The 23824-nt window shown below is 41.8% G+C and overlaps 2 protein-coding genes across 2 annotated transcripts; one reads left to right on the plus strand and one right to left on the minus strand.

Moving 5' to 3' along the window:
* Positions 1–796: 796 nt before the first annotated feature.
* Positions 797–13574, minus strand: hormad1 (HORMA domain containing 1; the record flags this gene model as incomplete). Its single annotated transcript, XM_080005792.1, has 11 exons — positions 797–919; positions 2247–2303; positions 3333–3446; positions 7950–7991; positions 8537–8694; positions 10328–10479; positions 11172–11239; positions 12229–12265; positions 12630–12693; positions 13275–13419; positions 13542–13574. 11 exons carry the CDS (start codon positions 13572–13574, stop codon positions 830–832), a joined length of 960 nt encoding a protein of 319 aa, XP_079861918.1. The 3' UTR covers positions 797–829.
* A 2758-nt stretch (positions 13575–16332) lies between these two features.
* Positions 16333–21124, plus strand: ensab (endosulfine alpha b). Its single transcript, XM_080005501.1, has 3 exons — positions 16333–16505; positions 20021–20143; positions 20729–21124. The coding sequence occupies exons 1-3, from the start codon at positions 16449–16451 to the stop codon at positions 20897–20899; spliced, it is 351 nt and encodes a 116-aa protein (XP_079861627.1). The 5' UTR covers positions 16333–16448; the 3' UTR covers positions 20900–21124.
* The last annotated feature ends 2700 nt before the right edge of the window (positions 21125–23824 follow it).

A 23824-nucleotide genomic window follows, 5' to 3' on the forward strand; every position in this document is an offset into this window, starting at 1 on the left:
TGATCTACACTATCAATCCATCAATATGTGCTTCTCCCAATTCAAATAAAGATTGTCAATAGCTATTGATAGTATTTAGAAAATGCATGGCTTTTTAAGAAGTCTCAAACTAAAAAAACAACTAAAGAAAAAAAACAAGGAAAATCGGTGTGGAAAAAAAGTACAGAATCAACGGAGTAATAAAAACAGGTATATGCACATTATAATCTTTATGAGGCGCTAGTACTGGTGGCAAGATCCATACTGCAGTCAATGTAGATCATAATCAGTTTGCTTATATACTACATCATTATACAGCTCCAGTGAGTGGAGGTAGGAAGGTTTTCCTTCCTGGAAAAACTCCTTCATACAATAAAGGTGCTGAAGTGGAATAAGGGACAGAATGGCGTGTGACAGAACTAGTGGCATGTAAATAAAGAGTTTCCTTCGTGTACTGTATATATATATATACATATATAAAATATATATATATACACACACATATTTAAATCACACATTTAGATTTAAAATAATTTATTCCTAAAAAAAATGTTTTACTGAATACAGCAGTGAGCAAATCTTCACAGTGAGCCTAAAAACAATACCTCCAAAGTCCTTCCAAAACTTAAATACAATGTTTTCTAAAATGCTTGTCGATCATAAACAGAATTGTAAACAACATAACTGCCTCATTTTAGACAATTTCACATTAACTAGAACAAACAAAAAAAGGTCAAACCACGACATTGGAATGAACATCCTCCTTAGAACTAGAAACAAGAAACCAACTCATTCAGGTTAAAAAAAAAATGAAAGTTAAAATCCTGGGCGTGGCGGTGAACGGGGGAGGTCAGTAGCGCTCCTTGGGCTCGCTGAACTTCCTCCTCTTGGGCGCAGAGGACGGGACGTCCTGGCTGTTGGGGAACTCAAACCGAGACGTCTGAAACGCAGCACAACAGGAAGCAGAGCTGGCTTACAAAAAATAAAAAATAAAAAACACAACGTGCCAAAAAACTTGAGCCGGACTTTGGGAAGTTTTCTTTTGCCCGTCAGAAGGGATGAAACCAGTAACACCATCGTGTATCACAGCACCAGTATCAAACCTGACACACCACAGTGGTATCTTTTTTTGGAGCTATATTTCCGTCGATCATTTCAATTGACAAGGTATATTTATTGTCTTATTACTTATTTACATATTTTGTTCATATTGCGTATTATGCTCTTACTTTTTACTTTGTGTATATACTCCCACTTCTCTTATTACTACTTTAGATTCTGATTCTGTATTTCATGTTCCTCGCTGAGCCACGGTAACGCCCACATTTCACCACCCAGGGGATAAATAAAATACTATCTTATCTCACCTAATCTTATCTTATCTCATCTTATCTTATTTCATTTTATCTTATCTTATATTATCTTATTTCATCTTATTTCATCTTATCTTATCTTATTTCATTTTATCTTATTTCATCTTATCTTATATTATCTTATTTCATCTTATCTTATCTTATATTATCTTATTTCATTTTATCTTATCTTATTTAATCTTATCTTATATTATCTTATCTTATTTTATCTTATCTTATTTCATCTTATCTTATTTTATCTTATTTCATCGTATCTTATCTTATTTCCTCTTATCTTATCTTATCTAATTTCATCTTATCTTATCTTATTTCATTTTATCTTATCTTATATTATCTTATTTAATCTTATTTCATCTTATCTTATCTTATTTCATTTTATCTTATTTCATCTTATCTTATATTATCTTATTTCATCTTATCTTATTTAATCTTATCTTATATTATATTATCTTATTTTATTTTATCTTATCTCATCTTATCTTATCTTATATTATCTTATTTCCTCTTATCTTATCTTATCTAATTTCATCTTATTTAATCTTATCTTATATAATCTTATTTCATCTTATCTTATTTCATCTTATCTTATCTTATTTCATCTTATCTTATCTTATCTGATCTGTGCTCTGGTACTCTGATACAGTGCCACTCATACTTATATCCTGTTCAAGATAATAAACATACAGGCTTCAAAATCACTCATCCCCACTATTAGTTGTAGCTGAATTCTTCAGTATTTGTATCAGTATCCTGCATCGGCCATTTTGAAGAATATTTTCCATATCAATCAAGAAGTTTGGGCTGGGTCGTAAATAGAAGAATGAATGGATGAATAAAGGTGTGAACGCCTCAAGGGAGAACAACATTCAGGGGGAGTTTCTAAGGGTTTCTTACTATTTTGTTCCCCTCGGGGGGAGGCTTCTTGGCTATGCTCTTGGCAGATGGGTTCTCCTGCGCACGTGGGACACGTGGATGTGACATGCGCACACGCACACACAGACACACGCACACGCACACACACACACACACACACACACACACACACACACACACACACACACACACACACACAGTGAATCACAAAAGAACATTTTAACTTGAAATTTTCAATTGCGTGAAACAAGGGGACCAAAGGGAAAAATAAATTAATGGGATATAACCATATAAACCATCTGTTGTCTGTTGACTTTGCTGAAATAAAATGCTGCCTTGGGTTTTTTTTTAAGTAATTTAACTAAAGAATTGAACTACATCTCAAAATATCTTTCTCCCTATCCTGGTTCAATCTGCTTGTAACCATGCCCTTATTATAGTAGACATATTTCATCCCGTACAGCATATCCATCAATATTTCTATTTTATATCCACAGCCATAATAGCAACCAAACTGCCACTTAGCCCCAGCTGTTGCCTTTTAACTTTACGTATCCTGTGCAGAGAATCAATTTTATGCTAATTGCTTGTACAGCAATGCACCATTACTTACTTAGAACTTAGAAGTATTACAGTCTTTGTATATGAAAATTTACTTGGCTGAGTAGATTCTGGTTAAAATCAAATCAAAAAAACGTACAAGAATAACCAAAACATAATCCTCAAAACATGTTGCCCAAGTACATCTAAGTGAAATAGATTAGTACAGCTATTATGTCTTTGCCATTTTATATATATTATTCCATTTTACTATCGCATTATATTATTATTTTATTCTCTTATTGATATGTGATTAAAGCCAATGACACTAAAGGCTCCTTTCTTGTCTGGCCGTGTGCTGTTCCACTGTAATTATCAGCATCTCTCCAACGGACACCGTGGCCTCTGGCTTATTTAGGAACTTAACAGACAGATGGCAGACAGCGCCCATGAGGCAAAATGATATCCATCAAACGGCACAGATAAATGCAGATTATCACCAGTACTGTTCTTTGCGGCGCTCTCACTGCAGTGTGGGCGGAGCGGAGCGCTGAGAGGCCTACTCACCGGGGCGGGCATGAAGACCCGTCCACTCCGCGTCCTCTTCAGCTCCACCTCAATGTCACTGATCCTCGTCACCGGAGTGTCCTCCTGAGGCAGGGCAGACGCCCCGTGACCCCACTGACAACGAGAGCACTCAGAGCGGCCCCTTGCGCTGGTGTGGACACAGCGCTACCCGGCTCTTCAGACACCCTCCACTTTGAGCTCTTCGTGTTGTTTTGTTAAGTCTGACGACTGAAGGGCCCCGTGGAGCCCACCGCATATTATTAAAATTCAGCGGCTGTACCTTTACTTCTGAATTCTACAACATTTTGGATTTCTTATTTCAAAAACCGGTGTTGTGGTGATAATTGATTTACCTTGATCAAATCAGGCTGCCTCATTTTGAAGAAAATAATGAACATACTGTACAGTATAATATAACAAACAATACAACTCAGTCCAAAAACTCTGCATCATCAGTCGTCTTCACATGACATAAGACACTACTTCAAGCAATCAAAAGATCACAAAAAAACAGATGAAATCAGCAATTAAAACTGTTAAATCATCTATAGGAAGAGTTGACTCATCATTTATTTAAATTGTTTTCCACATCTACACCATCACACATTTATCAAAAGACAACATGACAGTACATCTACAGTACCGCGTGTCTCATATAGGTGTTCATTTTGCACTTGTGTCTCCCAGGAAGGCAAATAAAAAAACAGAATATTTATCTTCTTTTTTCCTGTTTTAGATACTCAAAGGAGAACTGTGTCTGGTTCTCAGACAAAGGATAGTTTACACTAACCCTGACCTGTTGCTTAGGCTCAAAGTAAATGAGAGGATGGGTTAGAAATGTATGCGTGTGTTTGTAGGAATGTGTGTAAATATGAGTGTGTAACATACACACATACATGTACAGTATACAGTACATAGGTGGGAATGTGTGTAGGTATGTATGTAGTATGCATGTATGTACAGCATGTATGTTGATGTATGCATATATATAGATATATATATAATTTTTGCTTTGTCTTGCTTTGTAGTTTTAAATGTAAGGGTGTGTTGGTTTTTATGGAGCCTATGTGATGGTACAGCGTACCTCAGCTCTGACTTGTCCTGCTATCTTTGTCTTCCACAATGGAATTAAGTTATCCTTTAACTAACTTTATTGTGTTACCCTCGAGATTTTCAATGAATACGTATTTGCCGCAGCGTATGACCTGTTATAAACATGTTTTTGTGACTCTTTGCTGTGACTCAAGGGTTAGTCTCATCTGCTTGCAACTTAGGGTTGGTTATTCACCATGTAGACACTAGAGAATATCACGCAGTCCTTTCGTGCTCATAGACCTCAGCATATGAAGTCCCTTTTCCACAACCTTTTCCTACAACCCAGTAAAAAAATAAAATTGTGTCTTATATAAAGCACTGTGAATTGCCCTTGTGTATAAAATATGCAAATATACAATTAAACTTGCCCGGTCTTTGACTATTTAACTTATTGGTTGTATAAGAACTAGAAAAATTCTAAACCGATGTTATTCAAGGATGTTTTGTACGGCTTTAATTTTAGTGGTAATTTTTGGTAGGTTTATTATAACAGTGAGAGACAGAATATCAAAAAGAAAATCCAGAAAATCCCATAAGAAAAAAAGATATAAATTATTTTGCATTTCATTGAGTGAAATAAGTATTTGATCCCCTACCAACCATAAAGAATTCTGGCTCCCACAGATTAGTCCTCTCGCTTTAAGAAAGTACACCTAATCTCAACTCGTTACCTGTATAAAAGACATCTGTCTCAACTTGTTACCTGTATAAAGACACATGTCCACAAAATCAATCAATCAGACTCCAACCTCTCCATCATGGGCAAGACCAAAGAGCTGTCCAAGGACATCAGGGACAAGACGGTAGACCTGCACAAGGCCGGAATGGGCTACGAGACCATTGGCAAGAAGCTGGGTGAGAAGGAGGCACCCGTTGGCGTGATTATTCGAAAATGGAAGAAACACAAAATGACCGTCAATCTCCCTCGGTCTGGGGCTCCACGCAAGATCTCACCTCGTGGGGTATCAATGATCATGAGAAAGGTGAGGGATCAGCCCAGAACTACACAGGGGGAGCTTGTTAATGATCTTGAGGCAGCTGGGACCACAGTCACCAAGAAAACCAGTGGTAACACACTACGGCGTAATGGATTAAAATCCTGCAGCGCCCGTAAGGTCCCCCTGCTCGAGAAGGGACATGTACAGGCCCCCCTTAAGCTTGCCAATGAACGCTGAATGATTCACAGAATGCTTGGGAGAAGGTGATGTGGTCAGATGAGACCAAAATCTAGCTCTTTGGTATCAATGCGACCCGCCGTGTTTTGAGGAAAAGGAATTCTGACTACGACCCCAAGAACACCATCCCCACCGTCAAGCATGGAGGTGGAAGCATTATGCTTAGGAGGTGTTTCTCTGCTAAGGGGACAGGTCGACTTCCCCGCATCGAGGGAAAGATGGATGGGGCCATGTACCGTGAAATCCTGGGTGACAACCTCCTTCTCTCAGCCAGGACACTAAAAATGGGTCGTGGATGGGTCTTCCAGCACGACAATGACCCAAAACATACAGCCAAGGCAACAAAGGAGTGGCTCAAGAAGAAGCACATTAAGGTCATGGAGTGGCCTGGCCAGTATCTGGACCTTAATCCTAAAGAAAATCTGTGGCGGGAGCTGAAGCTTGGAGTTGCCAAGCGACAGCCTCGAAACCTTAAAGATTTGGAGAAGATCTGCAAAGAGGAGTGGTCCTCCTGAGATCTGCAAAGAGGAGTGGTCCTCCTGAGATCTGCAAAGAGGAGTGGTCCTCCTGAGATCTGCAAAGAGGAGTGGTCCTCCTGAGATCTGCAAAGAGGAGTGGTCCTCCTGAGATGTGTGCAAACCTGGTAATCAACTACAAGAAACGTCTGACCTCTGTACTTGCCGACAAGGGTTTCCTCCGCCAAGTACTAAGTCATGTTTTGATAGGGGATCAAATACTTATTTCACTCAATGAAATGCAAAATAATTTATATCTTTTATTTAATGTGATTTTCTGGATTTTCTTTTTGATATTCTGTCTCTCACTGTTATAATAAACCTACCAAAAATTAACACTAAAATTGTAGACCGCTCATTTCTTTGTCAGTGGGCAAACTTAAAAAATCAGTGAGGGATCAAATAATTATTTCCCCTACTGTACAGTATATTTATCCCACCTACCTGTGAAGCGACTGTAATTTCTTCACACACCTCCATATTTTCGAGGAAGGTTATCTGGACTGCTGCAATTGTCAAACAGGAGAGAAAAAGAAGAGGAAAACTAATATAAAAACATATATAACAGTTGACATACCCTAGTCCCATTTTCATCACCAATATTTTATTGTCCTAAATGGCTGATTTTGTTGAATCAGGTCCGGTGTTGACTTGCTGTAATTGCACATGGGCTGTTGTTCTGTTATTAATTAATGATCAATTGGCTTGATGTACTTTTAAAGATGAGCATCTCTGCTATCAACAAAAGGTTGATGTTTAGCAATTATTGGGTCGGAAAATGGAAATAATAATAATGATTCTTGAATCTCTCAAACATCTTCAGTCATGCTGTGACACACATACAAGGACACATACTCTTGGGCTCTGTGTTAAAAGAAAATTGACAGCTTTTCGTCCAAATTACATACCTTAACAGACCTTGTTAATGTATTGTTAATATATTGTGAGGAATTTTCAAGGCTCTAGTTTGTAATGAAAAATCTCTCAGTGCACTCGTTCAGCTCAAATCAATCAAACATTTACCTCCTTCCTTTAAGCCCGAGTTAACATTGTTCGATTGCTCCATGTCTTCAATTGTGTGACCCTGCAGATAATAACAATACTAATCAATACAGAAGGAAAGCACTTTACAAAGACCTGCTCCATACTGATGGAGTGCACAAGCTCTTGACTTTGATAAAGAGATCTTATAGAAATGTTTCAAATTCCACGCCCACCTCATCTCAAATGAAGTAAAGACCAACGTATCCCTTTCATTTAGCACTATTTTTAAATGCAGTCGTTTTAAATAATCAGATCATAGATGAGTGATAAATGATGATTTGATGAATTAGCACCACTGTATTTGTGTAAATTTTACGTTTTTCTTCATGCGCTTTCTATTTCTTGCTACTGTCACAGGCTACCCAGTTACCCAATATTGTGTCGGGGACAGATTTTATTCACTTTCATAATATTTGCATCTTGTAGACCTGATTGCATTCACAGTGAATGGGAGGCTCTCAATGTGGTGAAGTGGAGCAGTAGGGATGACATTCTGAATGAAAGCAGGGCATGTGAAGGGCTGTTCCTGGATACGTGTAGTTTGAAGCACAATTGCTTTGGCTGCCTGCCTTATGCAAACGGTTCAACTACAGCTGCTGATATTCGGTGGATCCATTTTTAAGCTGTGGGGTGGCAACCAAATTTTACGCCCACTGGGGTTAGCTAAATGTATTACAGGAAATTCATATATTAAAAGAGTGGATTATTTTTCAATGTGTTCTCTATAATTAAAATATTTAAAAAAAATAATTTGAAACAATCTATCGGTGTGTCTAACTGGTGCAGACCTTCTTGGGAGTGGACTCCTCCTCCATGTTAAAATGCACCACCTGGACAGCAAAACGGTCAGCCACATTCACCAAATTAAGTCAGACTGGGATCAATCTCGTCTGCTGGATATTGTTTTCCGGTGACACAATTCACATAACCAGATCTATATTGTGTTGATACTCTATTGATCCCTGCAGAGGAAATTAACCGTTTTCTGTGTGTCAACTTCCACTAGGGGGCCAGAGGTTAACCAAAGAGCAGCTGAGTTTGACCAGAATTTGGTCTTGAAAAATCCAGCATACAATTACCTCTCAAAATATCAATTATACCAATACTTTTCTTTATTAATTCAAGTGTTGATATTATTACGGGTTTACATCCTACAATAACTATTACTGTCTGCTCCCGTTGCGCCGCTATATTGCAGCCCACGGCACCTAGATACGTCAGTTACCAGGATGGTAAAATGCAGAGAAATGCATTTTGTTGCCTCAGTACGTGTACTCTGTGCAATGACAATTAGTTTAATCTAATCTAAATCATATGGGTCTTGCACTTCACGCTATCTCTCTGTTCCACTCCTCTCTCTGGTCCTTTTCTTTACCTGCTCCATCCTGTCTCTCTCTGTGATCACGTTCACCCCCAGAGTGTGGAAGGGCGTGGCCACTTCTCCCATGGTCAACTGAATAGGCTGCTTCCTAAACATCATGATGTCACTGACTCCTTCCCTGAAGCCGGGAGGCTGGTAGTCATGCGGAGTGACTGGGCAATACGGAACATTACTGTGATTATCATGGGAATTAGAAATTGACATTTTGACATTGACAAGCTGTGTATCATTGTGTTTTATCTATATATATATATATATATATCATGTACCATCACCCTAGATTATCATGATAATCACAGGGAAATAAATAGCTGTTGGAATGACTTCACAATATCTGCTTAATATATTTAATATATATCAATGAATTAGTTATTAATGCATTAATTTATATATTACTAATATATTAATATCTGTTTTGAATCACATGGTAAAGAATCACTGGAGATTGTGTCTTTACATTGAACTGTGTGGCGGGTTAGGGACGCAAACGCACCATTTTCCAGAAAAGGTGGAGTGGAGGGTACTTGATCTTGGGGTACTTCCGATACAGATACAAATGCTGTACATAAGATTTTGGAGACCCTGTGTTTATTTTCATTAAATGATGGATTTGATGCTTTGTTAAGGGCACAAATCTCATCAACGGTATCTATTCATCCCTTTAGTAAAATCGATCAGATTATCAGTAACTGTTGCTAAAAGTGATGTAAAGAACATACTATGGAAATAGAGAAAAAGTTAAAAAGGCAAACACTAAGCATTCACATTAAAAGCCAGTGTGAACAAATGGGTTTTCAAAGGTGATTTAAAACACGACACTGGTTGTGGTAGCCTGATCTCATCAGGTATGTCTTTTCTGGGGACATTCCAGCCCCTAAAGGCAAAGCATGGTTGTCTTTAGTCTAAGTAGACAGAGACAAAGTCTCACAGACACGCGCACACATGCGCACACATACACACAGCTCAACACTTTTAAAAGTAAAATTCCATATCAGAAGTAGCTTCTCAGTGCATCGTATTTCATGAATCCAGTGAGAGCATTAATTCTAGCTTCATGAAATCAATATACTTTATAAAAAAAATCACTTGAAATTACCCCTAGTTATGCCGCAATTAACCAGAGCATGAGCGCGGGCCTCTGCCAACTCCAAGACAAAATAAATCTTTAATACATGTATTATAGAGACAAGCTCTGTAATGTTCCGTGCTAGAGGCCTCAGATGTACGCAGGCAAGGGGCATTCTATTCAGAATAACAAACCAGATATTTTATGAAACATAAATTATACTCATATGTTATACTTAACTTCATTGTTTCTCTTTTTCATATCTGATTTGTAACTGTTTGTTCTGTCTCACCTTCATTTGTATTTTTTTTTAATTTTTATTATTATTATTATTTTTTTTTTTAGGAGCAAACCCCTTCTGTAAATATAATACATTTTTTCTACTGCCATATTGGCCTCTAGAGGCTGCCGTTCACCCCAGGGCAGCACAATTCTAAGCACAAGAATGGTTTGACCAAAACATCACTTATTAGGAATGGCCGTGGTTAATCAAATATTCGAATAACACAAAGAATGTCAATATTTTAATATATAATTATATTCAAATCGGATACGAGGGAATTTGATGAGAAGTTTTGTTTTGTTTGATGACAATGACTTAAGAATTTATATCATTCTTTTAGATTGTTCCATATCGAAGTGATCTACAACTGGCATCCCCATGACATAAGCAAGCCCCACGCACAAACACACAGAAGGATAGTTTCTGTGCGTATTACCCTCATTGCAGAAGGCCAACTTCATGTTGAGATAGACGTTGTCTGGCAGAGGGCCCAGGTTCTGCATCAGCGTGTAGAGCTTCCTCAGCATCAGGATGCACGCCTTCTTAGTGTCGCCGCACGCCATGGTCGCCACGTGGCTGTTGTTGTTACTGAGGGAGATTTGAAGCATCATGGGAACTCAATGTGGACGTGCTCGGACCAACCCCGTTCATTCAAATTGCCAACACTGATTTAACATTAAAAGTAATTGCCAGTTGTAGCCATGTGAAAGTGAGCTACAGACGTTGAAGGGAATGAAAAAAAGATAGCGACGCAGTAGAAACAAAATGTTAGTTCATTTAAATGTTAGTTCAGTTCGGTAGACTAATGCAAGGGTCACACAACATCCTTGGCAGATTCTATCCTAGGTGGAGTAGGCTTCATTAACCGGACTGGTATGAACTTAAAATATATCGACGTCTGAGGTTGAGGTTGTGCAGACAGAGTCAAATTCTGCACGGGGCAAATCTGCGAAAGGCGCACACACGCAACTGCTTGATTACATTGCTGCCTGACACCACATCCTCTCGCATTCCTCTGACAGCGATTTCTTCGGGTGTGTTGCATGTGGACGGCCTACCAGTTTCCACTTATGTTTCACATAATCAGTAGGAGGGGAAAGGGTGAGACGCGTGGGAGGAGAGTATTTGCAGGGGATTCTTCATATGCAGAGCAAAGCGCTCCCTTCGATTCAGGAAACATCCATCATTTAGGAGTGCACACTGCAGTGATATTTTCTTTTAATCATTTCCATCTCCCCTCGTCTCAATGCATTATCTGTAAATCCAAACATAACAGCTACCTTTTAAGGTCCAGTTGGGGTCCCTTTGTAGTGTACCGGATCTTAAATTGGTAGAATTCTGTGACCCGCTTAAAAAAAGAGGATAAAGGGGGGAATTTCAGTGAAATTGTGTGAAGGGCTACAGGTGTTACGACAGGTAACTGTTAAACCAGAGCAAGTGCAAAAGTACAGGTTGCAAATTACCTGGGAATTTTCTGCATCAGTGTATATCTACAATCAAACAAGAGAGGACATACTTAAGATACAGGCAATATGGAGAAAAAAGTATGGCCCGCTTTGTTGTTGAAAAATGCTCACCAAAATATGCAAGAGTTCATATAACTACAATTCATGAAAGAGGGTTTAAGGATTTCCACTGAGACTTAACTTGACCTGACATGCTCTACTGGAGCTCCGCACACTGTTCTTAGACATTAATAATCTTAACAAGTAATACTTTCCATAACAAGACTGACTGGTTTACACACTGACTGACTGGACTTCAACGCTTTGTGACTTGCCAGGACTTCTGCTCTGTGAGGTAAGTACTGGAGGTAAGTTAAGGTAAGTTTCATTTATGAGGATTTAAATGTATATTTAATACAACAGACAATTAATGCTATTATATAACTATAGAACCCAGAATCGCAATTGTGACGCAGCCCCTTGCGGCCACCCGCGCGAGCACCTCCTGTCGATTTCACACATTTTAGTATTTTTGGAGCTTGTAGAGCTTATTGTGCGTAATCACCGGGTGTCGTGACATTTCACTGCATAGTATGTATAAAGTATGTGACAAATAATCTCTTGAACTTGAATTTACATGGAAATTCCAACATTTTATATGTTAACAGGCAACAGGATACTCACACACAAAACAGCTACTCGTAGCTGGGGGGAAAGAAAAAAGACAAAATCCTTATGAGGAAACTTAAAATGTGAATCTGGGATTGGCTGGCTTGTTGGGAGTTTGAGGCTTATGCGGCTATTTCTGATCCATTACATCGATATAACATTTTTTAAATAAACCAAACAACTTAGCAAGTCCAGAGTGGTGGAAAAAGGGTGGATGACTTACATACTTCCTCTGAACGGCGTCAAAGCATCCCTGCATCCTGAAGGGATGAGATAACAAACCTAATTAACACACTTGCATACATACACTTAGTGACACTCTGACACCATAACTTTAGATGGACAGAGTGCGCCTTGAGTCACACTGATAAAACTGAGTGTTCTCTGGTACTACCTTAAATGGCTACTTAGCTTTACTACCAGTGTTTATTGTGTGTGCGTGCGTGCGGATTCACATGTGCTCGGGGTTATATAAACACAGAAAGCCTTAAAGTAACAAACATAAAAACATAATAAAAAAAGTCATTAATTAACTACGACGGGTAGAGCGTAGCTTATAACAAAGGCATTGGCCTCAACATTGGCTACAGGCCTCCACAATAAAAGTACGGTTGGGATATTGACCACTGAACGATCTGATTGGCACCAGGACACCGGCGGTCTTCCCTGAGAATCATCACTTTCATATCTGTGAGAAAGCAGGGATGAACAGTAGTGAGTAGTTGCCATACGAGCAAATATAATTAATATTCAACAGTTAATGTTACGCTGCATTCCGCAGAATTAGGGGTGTTTCTTTGGCGAGCTCGTGAATTCTACATCTGCACGAGAGATGAAACTACAGAGTAGTTCAAATTGAAGTTACAGGTGTTTTCAAAAACCCATTCAATGGGAAACTGCCCTGAAAATCCGACTTAAACGGCTTTCAATAGAATGCAGCATTATATCGCTTGAGGTGAAACATTAGCAGAATAATCGATTATTTTTGGAAGCGGAGAACTCAAACACAAGCTGCAAAAAACACAGGCTGGGGGAAAAAAAAAGTGATTTCGCTTCGGCCTGGTCTGTGCACGGACGGTACCAGCGACCGTAAGAAAATATAGAGCAAGGGGCACAATTCGGCTTTCTACTCAACCTAGTTTTCTGCCTCACAGACCTCTGGAATTTGAAAACCACCAAATATTTTAGTATGCTAAATATTATCGAAGGATGGATATGGATAAGTAAAATGCACGAGAATAGGCCAGAGATGTGACTAAGTTGGTGTACCTTCCACATGTTTGGTCCCGTAGGCTTCCTCTGGGAACAGTCCCCTGAGGTAGCTGATGTTGGACACCGCAATGGCCAGAAGTTTCTTTACGACAACCAAGGACTGCTGCTCTGTGGCGACCACGGTGGGCAACAGTTGCGTTTCCTGAATTATACACCAATGCATCACAAACACGAACTATTTCGGCATCGAAGCAGGTCTACTATGACATATGACATATGGCATATGACAGCAGGGGAATATATTGAACTTGGCTGTATGTGTACCTGAGCAGCTCTGGTACGATGGGCACAGGCCATGGTTGTGGCGAAGAAAATCAAGACTTAACTAGAAAATAAGGAGACGGGTCAGGTTGAAAGCAGCAGCAGCACTGACGTTTAAACCCGGTCCCGAAGACAAACATTAGCTAGGCGTTTTTGCAAGCAGCCAATCTAACTCTTGACACTTCTACACGTTCATGTTAAATTAGCATTGTGGCAATTACATTATACTGGAGACTTTATTCATCGCGGTGACACAGCAGCACAAGACCACAGTAAAGTAATGAAAAATAAGAAATATACCACGTGTTAACTTCGGCTGAATTGATTACAGCGCTAGCTAGCATTAGCTGTTAGCCAAAGGCAAAACCATCCCACGCTTCACGGAGTTTGATTGACAGACGTGTCTGCCTACAAAAAAAAGGAGGGCGACCCAATCAAACTGCAGAGGACGCGGATTAATTCTGAAAAGGGTGGAGGGAAAAAAAACAAAACATCGATTTGAGTGTATCGTCCTCGCAAAGCACCGCCCGCGGACACACGCGTACCTGACGTAGGTTCGCGAACTTGGCTGGAGCTGGAGCAAAGTTGTTTTTTGTTTCTTTTTCAACGCGACGCAATCTGCGCCTGCAGTACCGGCCGCTGCCTCCAGGGGGGGGCGTCTGAGGATCTGCTGTGTTACGCTCCAGAGACGTGGACACTGAAAAAAAACAAACCTGTCGCTCGGAAACAAACAAACCAACAAACAAACAAACAAACAAAACAAAAAAAAAAAAAAACGTATTTACGTGGGATAACGGGCGCTGACGTCACGCGGGCATGACGTCACTGTCACACGACGTCACACACCGTTGACGAGCGAGCGCGGTTCCCGTTGCGTGTGTTCTTGTTCCTTTTTGGGGGTTTTGTTTTTTTTATTCAAACGCGTCTCATTTCGATCCGAACGACGCTGTGTTCTGAGCTCCCGTGCAGATGCCTATCAATAAGTGACGTAAGGTGAGCGCCCTGTTTTATATCGCTCATGTATTTATTCATACATTTGTTTATTATATTAAAAAATAAAAATTAAAAAATCTCCTCTTTCGGACAGTTGCTTTTGACGTTTACGCACCTTATATTTCGGAAACGCCTAAGTCTCGCCTCCCTCTATTCGTTTTTTTTTATCCATTGTTGACGTCACATGTTTGCGATTGTTGTGTTTGGGTGTAATTCTGCTGACCGGGTCCAATCTGTCCTCTGCTGCCCCCTGGAGGAGTCTGCTATATTACATCGACGGGCCCCTCCGTCGAGCCTTCAGAATCAGAATCAAAAATACTTTAATAATCCCACTTGTACTTTACTTATTACTTGTACTTTATTATCGGGCACATTTATTTTCCGAGGACGGGAGCGTTCCCTTCCTTTTCACACCTTCTCATCTCTGCACATACATTTGGACACATCCAAAGTGACCTGCGACTGAATAACACAATTTTCTCCCTGTATTTGTTCTCAACATTTTCCTCCTTTTCTCTGCTTTTGTCAGATTTGGACACACCGAGACAGTCATCCGCCGTATTCAAGATCAGTGCAGTTATTTTGCGGTAATAGCCACTTTTAAAGTTAGGGTTAGGGTTATCTACCGTTTCCCGTAATCTATTAACACGTAAAAAAATTTTTTAGGACAGGACAATTTCATTCATTTTTACACATTTAGTTTGATTTATACACATAGGACCGTTCATCAGCTTTCCATTTCTTCGGACTCTTTCCTTCTCTTCTTTTTTTTTCTACAGATCTAAAGACCTTCGATCTCTTCCTCTGACTGGCACCGTGTAGCGGGTTGTTAAAAACGTTTATCTTTTGTAATGCGGTATATATAACATTGTTATAACCATTTCGGCTTCCACCCTGGTACGCACAGTATTTGCACGGATTTTTTTTTAATCATTTATCAGAATCAGAATCACTTTATTCGCCAAGTATGTTTTCACATACAAGGACTTGGTTGTGGTTTGTCGGCGCATAACGGTGTAGAAGTAGAAAAGCAAGTACTACAAAAAGGTCTAGAAACATCAATGTACGTATAACAATTGGATAGAATAGAGATAGAAATAACAATGTGTGAAATATGTTCTATATATTTGTTATGTATGTGTGTGTTTGTGTGCATGTGTGTGTGTCTGTATATATATATATGTGTGTATGTGTGTGTGTGTATATATATATATATTTTTTTTTTTTTATATATATATATATGTTGTATATATGTGTGTGTGTGTGTGTGTGTATATATATATATATATATATATATATATATGAAAAAAATGACATTTCCAGGAGACTACAGAAGTCTATTGGTAAGGGCTAATTTGAGGTTTATTGTATCTTGTCAATTTTTTCTGTTTTATATTCGTATTGCGCCATTATTATTGCCTATGTTCAATCCACTTGGACATTCAAGCCTTGGCCATGGCCATCTCCATCTCCATCTCCATCTCCATCTCCATCTCCATCTCCAGCCACGGTCCGTCCTCGCCTTCGACCGACGTCGTTGAACTGCTCCTGCGCTCGTGTGCGTTGTCGTTGACGCAGTCCGCAGTGGCCGCTCAGCGCACACGCCCACCCCGCGCCCATTGGACGGCCGGCGCGTCCGTCTCGCCCCGGCCGCCGCCATTGGCTACTGTAAACGTCACTCGCCGCCGGGGGAAAATCCCTGGCGGTGACGTCACGAACCCCCTCGCCTTTTTGTTTTTTTTTCTTCTTCCGCCGAGGAGCAGCCGCGCGCACCGGACGAGCGCGAGCGGCGGGGCGGGGGGAGAGGAACCAGGCTCGCGTGCAGGTGCCGAAACGGTGCGGGCGCATTTCCACTCCCGCCGCGCTCTCCCCGGGGAAACGGGGCCCGACCCTTCGCCTGCCCGTCGCAGACGCGCCATGTCGTCGGAGAACCCGGACGCGGACACGCCGGTGGACTGCGAGGACGAAAAGCAGGTGGGCTGCGGCGTCGAGCCCGGGTGTCGTCGGCTAGCCACTTAGCATGCTAGCGGGGAGCAGCTAGGCGGTCAGCGCGCTGGCTCGAAGTGGCCGGCGCGAAGCCGCGGCGAGCGGGGGTTTGTCGGAAGCCCGCTCGGGGAGGCAGTGGCACGGGGGGAGGGGGGCACCGAGTGATTATCCTCGTGTCGTCGCGTCGTCCTGTTTTTAAAATTATTTATTTATTTGTTGTTTTGGGGTTTTTTTTATCGGGCCAACGCGTCTCGCTGGTGGGGGTGGTGGGGGGGGGGTGTTAGTTCTCCGTCGGGCCTCGTCGGTCCCGACGGCAGCTGCGACGAGGCAGCAGCTTCCGCATGATCCGTCGCTCGGGAGCAGGAGCAGAAATCTGGCTCCGGTGGCCGAGTGACGGTTGTCAGTCACCCGGGGTTCGCGGAGAACGCGCGGCCTCGAAGGGGACCCATCGTGCCCTCCCGTGGCTCCCTTCATCTGTACACATGTGTGTGTATTCAGTATTGCAACGCGGGGTGGTCGTGTTACACGTGGTCAAAGCGGCGAATAATGAGGTAAACAAACGACGAAGTAATGGCGACGCTCTGGACGCCGCTTTCCAAAAAAGGTCCCTTTCCTGCTCCCTGCGCGGGGTGACGTCAGCCGGATCCCTCCGTACACGCACGCGCGCGCAAGCCCCCCCCCCCCAAAAAGGCAAAAAAAAAAAAAAAAAAAAAAAAAATATATATATATATATATATATATATATATATATATTTATTTTATTTTTTTAAGACGTTTTGGGCGTCGCAGTTCGACGACGCGTCGAGGAATCGGGTCACACGGCGGGGCCGGGCCGCTGGAGTCGTGCGTCGGGCACCGTTTTCGGTCGCGGAGCCCGGAAGCCCCGCCCCGCCGGCTCGCTGTTTACCGAAAGTTTATTAATATTGCACCTGTCGCGTGTTCACACTGCGCCACTGTCAGCGGCGCGTTAGCATGGCGAGGATGCGTAACCTGAGTGGTATTTCAAGCGTAATTCTTCAAAAACATGTTTTGGGGACCGATGGTGAGACGATGGTCCGTTGTACTGTGGAGATTTGAATATTTACAGTGGGCGCGTGAATGTGGCGGGGACACCGTTAGCTGTTCGAGTGAAATGGATTCCCACACGGTGTGACAACAACTGCTCCGTCTGTGTTTCTTACAGTTTCTGATTTGGTATCATTGGTTCGGATTTCATTTTTGTACACTTTTATCCTCTGCAATTTGCAAAATTTGTCCCTGTCTTCCATGGCTGTACAGGCCCGTGTTGCCCTGTTTAAGGTTTTTTTTTTTTTTGTGATGATGGTATTGACTGGCTGCAAGTCAGCTGTGAGGTTAGAGTTGACACACCTATTGCTCAATGAGTTTAAACTAGTGCTAGATATGTGCATGGAAACAGTGTTCAATACGGTTAGGGTTGTCGGCAAGGCAACTTCATTTGCATAGCACATTTCATACACAAAGGTAATTCAACATGCTCTACATAAGGCATACATTATACAAATTAATTAACGAATTAAGAAGCAAAGCTAAAAACAGATAGAGGTAAATAACAGGTAAAGGTCGATTTAAAGCAGTCCTACCCACGTGCACCCATTTAAGATTGCCAGGCCTCTTTCTAACAGGAAAAAGATTCTTAGAGTTAAAAGCTGTGGACTGTGTTCACCGCTTGTAAAATCACTCCCTAACACCTACAATCAGCTCAAATTGTTGGACTGTGTTGGTCGCTAGTGATTGAAGATCACCCCTGAACACCTTCAATAGCACATTTTAACCGGGTTCAAGTGTGCTCTCCAGCTGTGCACCAAGGGTTCGCTATGTAAGGAACATGTCAGGGCATGTTAGGTCCAACGGAGTAATTTAAGTTTTTGGTAGTCTCTGCAGTGCAAGGGGCCGAATACAGCGGCTCACATTGTACATTTCTCTCCATGGGCCCAAGCTCACTCGGTGCCTTACGCCCCACTCCTGTGGGATTCCGTTCATCGGCTTCTGTGTCCTCCTGAGTCACATTTTATCCCTGCCCTAGCAAGCTTTGCATTCTCAGTGTCCGGTCATGTCTGCATAGGGAAATTAGGTCTATGCCACATGCGGCTCAGCACAGGCAAGGCTCATATAAGTCTTTCTTGCAGTTATGCCAGGTGCATATCTTTCATTAACCTTCAGTGAAGATAGTTTGGATCTCAATTCAGTAGAGTTGTTGACAGTGACACATTGAACCTTAGCAACGTGTGTCCCACTTTTACCATATGAATGCTGTTTTTCCCTCCCACCTGACAGTGTGAATGAGAGGCGTTTGACCTGTTTAGCTGCTTTGGTTTCTTCCTACCAAACCTATGTAAACAAAAAAAAAAAAATCCATACCAATATATGAATTAACTATATAGTTGTTTATTGCGTGAAATGTGTACTGAACCTTGTGATCGTTTCAGATTGTCTGCATACTCAGACAAACTGAAGGGATCATGAGGCTCAGTAGACGCTAGATGTTGTCACCCATAGCATAATATTGATGGGGCAGAAAGCTGTGGCTGTTATGTCTACTTCCAGAAGCCTGTAGTAGCATGGAGATATTTTCCTGTCATGCTCAAGGCAAGCTTCCCTTGACACATTGCACACATGCAACATGAAATATACATAAAGTTAGAATAATACACCAGATATAATAAATAAAAGATGACAAATAAACTGAAGGAACAAATTGGCTAATTTCTGCAACTTCCATTTCAAATGCAACTTGCATTTGTAACTTCCATTGTGTTTTCACTTGGAAATGATCTTGCTTAGCTATACTAAAGCTTTACCAAAAGAGGAATGAGCGAATTCAAACCTTGGTATACAGTATATGTTAATATTCCTGAGCAGTGCCGGTAGATAGTCACATTGTTTTTGTCAAATTATCTAAAGCAAAACCGATGGTCATGCACTTAGACTTATGAACAATTTTTGAATGTCCAAAGGGAGGTGTCACGGTTTGTCCCAAAAAAATGTCACCTTCTTTTCAACCATCTGGATTCAAATCTTGTGTTCTGAGTGAGCGTTCCTTCACAGTCTCAAGAGCGTTATGTGAGATAGTTGTAGGAGAAGATTCAGGCTGTGACTCATACTATTAGGGAGAATATTTAACCCCCGGAAGTCATTGCCATGGTTTTTAACCCACTTCACAGAAGAGGTCTTTTGACAAATGGTGCAAGTTATTTAAATGTTAAGGATTTTATACAGTGAATTTGTCCAGTGCTCCACTATAGACTTAACAATTACAGTAGTGTGTCCATCCAATGCATTGTATTTGGAAATGTAGGGGGAATTGTAATTGCAACTTTAAATGTCATATAAACAGATATGTGGGCAATGCATCGCCTTTATGGGTGTGTATTTGTTGTTTTGTGTTTTGTTTTCATCTTCAGATTTATTTCCGGTTTGGAATGGCCCTGTGACTGCCAAGGAGGTGTGTTTACAATTTGGTCAATTAGCTGTTTTTCTCCTAGGATTCCCAGGAAAAGAACTCTAACCCAGTCAAGGCTGAGGAGGCCAAGCTGAAGGCCAAATACCCCACCCTGGGCCAGAAGCCTGGAGGCCCTGACTTCCTCATGAAGAGACTACAGAAGGGGGTAAGGGATTCACTTTTATTCATTAACAGGTAATGGTTTGACTCTCGGAGTACAAAAAAATCCCCAAAAACTAGTATCAATTTGATCACTTTAGAAATAAATGGATAAACCACTCAAAACTCCAACACAAAGACCAGGCAGTTAAAATGGCCTATGCGCACGCACACACTCACACTGCCCCATGATTGAATCATACAAACAATACAATTGTCTGGTTTAGCATTATGAAAAGTCACTGTGGCTTGAGTCCTACAACAGCCTGAATTTCCACCAAGAGAAAAAAACATAATCCCTCCCATGACTGTTTATTGTGAGTTGCTTGCTGTCTGACAATGCTCACACTTTTGGTCTTGCTGAATGCTGACACATCTTTGGTTAATCAATTCTTTGTGTATTGTATTATGTGATTGGTTGTCTCTATTTGGTGTAATCATAATCTCACAATCATATTCTCTTGGCAATTATAGGAAATAATTTCTATCTACATTAAAACACTTCATGTATTTGTCTAGACCGACGACAAATTCCACGTCTGTTTGGCTTTGGTGGAAACAGTCAATATGTCTTATTTATTTTCCCACCCAGCAAAAGTACTTTGATTCTGGTGACTACAACATGGCCAAGGCCAAGATGAAGAACAAGCAGCTGCCCGTGGCAGGGCCGGACAAAAACCTGGTGACTGGGGACCACATTCCCACGCCACAGGATCTGCCCCAGAGGAAGTCATCCTTGGTCACCAGCAAGTTAGCCGGCTAGCCTCCATCGTCCCTGAAGCACCCCCAAGCCCCTGGGGCTCCCAGCGATCCTCCCTCCTCACCCCTTCCCAGCTCCCGTGTCACCCCTTCCCCGCTCTCCCAGGCATCACTTGGCTTTAACATATCGGGCAGAGGTGTGTGTGTGTGTGTGTGTGTGTGTGTGTGTGTGTGTGTGTGTGTGTGTGTGTGTGTGTGTGTGTGTGTGTGTGTGTGTGTGTGTGTGTGTGTGTGTTCAGTACCCTCTCCCTGCACACAGCTCTGCCCCCTCCTCTGCACACTCCCACCTCCTTCTAGCTGCCTCCCTTCTGTCTGTCTTGGTTTTCTGGTGTTCCAAGATGCATCACTGTAGATGTGTGTCATCGGGCAGGCGGCTGGGTGGGGTGAGTTATTGCACTTTGTATTCTGTACAGTAATCTGGCTGTTCTGTAGGGGGTGCTCATATTTGTTTCTTTTTTGTTTGTTGTCTTAAAGGACACTAATGACGTTACGTGCTGGGGGGGTAAGGAACCTCGGTCACAACATGCCCTCGTGACGCGTTAACATTATGGCGGTGGCTGAACCGTATGAAGGCTTGAAAGTTTCTTTCTATTTCTTTTAAATAATCGCTTGCATACCAAATCTATAAGGGGCTGCGGCATATGCTGAGGTGGCGTGCTCTACTGAGACCATTTTGGGAACATGGAAAATGAACCAGGGGCCTCTTATCTGATCCGTCGGTCCTCCTTTCGTCAAACAAATGTTAGTCACTGTCTGCAGCTCAAATGGGATCTAAATTGGCATTTTTTTTTTTTTTCTTCTCCTAACGTTGCTTTGGTTCTCGACTCCCATTTGCTGCGAGATTGTCTCTTAGAAATGCCGCGTTATTGTTGGAAGGAGAACGTCGAAGGGGAAACAAGATGCTATCTAGGAGGGAGTTGAGTTGAGGGTCAAGTGAGTTGAAGGATGCAGTGAAAACAAACCTGCCTGGCCCCGGAGTGTCCCAGGGTGACATTTTGATTCTCTCTTTTTCCTCCTGCTGTCCTGACAATCCACATGCACACGCTCCTGTACACTACCCACGGCAAGGTCCTGCTGAATATATCTCTGTATCAGTTTTAAGGCGCCATGCCAAATCGCTGTGTCGAATCTTAGTTTGGTGGCTGTTTGGTCCATCAAACGGGCTTGTTTACTACAAGCATAAAGGATCAATATGGGAGTTTGTGCGCCGTGCAAAGAGTGTGTACTGTAAATATTCAAAACGTTGTATATTGATTTGTATGTCTTTACGGGACAGTTTGTCCCGACTTGGCTATCCTGTCGGTGGTAGCTCATTTTGTCTAAAATTCAAGGGGGGAATTTGATTCTTCCACACCTGTGTCGAGAGGGGCATGTGCGTAGGAGAACTGGAAGCCCACAGATTATGCAAAGGAGACTCCCGCGCACTTTTGCATATTTTGTGAGCTTATTTTGTCCAACTGTGGTTCATAAAAGAAGACTACTAGTTGGGTTCCTATGCACGACAGCTAGACCAAGTAAATTTTTCTCCTAGTTTTCTCCTGCTAGCTACCCTTATATATCTTTCTCCCATATCAACACACTTAACACACTGTTTGATGCGAGTGGTGTGACTGGGTGAACGGCAGACGAGCTGATAACCACGGGGGGGCGCCGGTATGATCGTCACAGCAGGTTTGAAGTGGGACACCGCATGCTTGCAGGATGCGCTCACTTTGACACTTGGCAAAGCCAAAAGAGATTTCATGACATGAGGAGAGGGGGGGGTAAAGGGTGCACGTGACCCCCGCCCCCCCTCCCCCCTCCTCAATGGACACTTGTGAGCATGGTTCAATCACTAAAGGGCGCAATCACACCTATAGTTTATTTATTTGGACGGAAGAGAACACCAAAGCCGATTGGACAGCCTTGGTAAACTCTCACACCACTGTCATGGGTTTTTGTTGTTTGTTTTGGATGCAGTTGTACAGTTCTCTGGAAGTCAAAGTTGTTTCTAAACAGTTTGGATTCTTTTTTTTTTTTTTTTTCTTTTCTCATCTGTTTAAATCTAGGTTTAGGTCTATATACAGTATTTAGTATGATCATTTCGCCTCATCGCTCTACATTAACCCACAATCTCTTTTTCATTCAAACATTGGGCTGCGTTGACAGTTTTAACACCGAATAATGTGCCGGTTGGAAGACTTGTCAGTGCTGTGTTTTTACTACAAGGGAACTGCACTCATAATTGCTTGGAAGTGGACCGAGACTCACATTTTCCGGGGGTCTACGTGTGGTTAATGAGCACAGATCTTGTTCAAGAGGCATCGGTCTCACGTGTCAAAATATGGGCGTTAACGCGGCAGAGTTTTGGAGGTACCAAAGCGGAGCAGCATAGGTGAGGGTGCGCCCTGGAGGCAGGGGCTTGTCTTATCTGCAAACTTTAAAATGCATGCTGTCTGCCTTGAACCAGTTCAATTAATAGGCCTCCTTGTACTATACCGCTTCAGGGAACGATCACAAACGCACACTCAAACATGTAGGCTAGATATTTAGGGTGCATGCGCCATCACATTCTCAACCTCACGTGTAATTTCATCCAGACTTTGAAATGTGTCAAATATCAGCAGTCGGGACGTTTGAGAGTGTAATTGGGGTTGTATGATTGTGCTGCTTCTTCGTTGTAAATAGACTTTAACAGGGAGTGGGATTTTTTTGTTGTTACTCGGTGGCTTTCCACTCTTCCTCATGGGCTGAGGTGTTTCTCTCAGATTCAGTGATTCCTCTCTTTTCAGTTAAAAAAGAAACAAAACACTACTTCTGCTTTATCTACATGTGAAGCGGAGGCTCTGTGAACCTGTATCTTGGATATATGTGTAAATGCTGCTGATTCAGTCAATGACAAATCTTTAGAAACAGCACTGTAAAGAACCTGTCCGATGTATTTTGTACC

The sequence above is a fragment of the Zeus faber genome (genome assembly GCF_960531495.2).
Source record: "Zeus faber genome assembly, chromosome: 8".
NCBI classification, from domain to species: Eukaryota; Metazoa; Chordata; class Actinopteri; order Zeiformes; family Zeidae; genus Zeus; species Zeus faber.

Bases quoted from the DNA above. Each gene is read 5' to 3' on its own strand.
- ensab (XM_080005501.1), top strand. From the start codon at position 16,449: ATGTCGTCGGAGAACCCGGACGCGGACACGCCGGTGGACTGCGAGGAC. The intron at 16,506-20,020 runs GTGGGCTGCGGC...TTTTTCTCCTAG, and splicing joins ACTGCGAGGACGAAAAGCAG to GATTCCCAGGAAAAGAACTC. The intron at 20,144-20,728 runs GTAAGGGATTCA...TTTCCCACCCAG, and splicing joins TGAAGAGACTACAGAAGGGG to CAAAAGTACTTTGATTCTGG.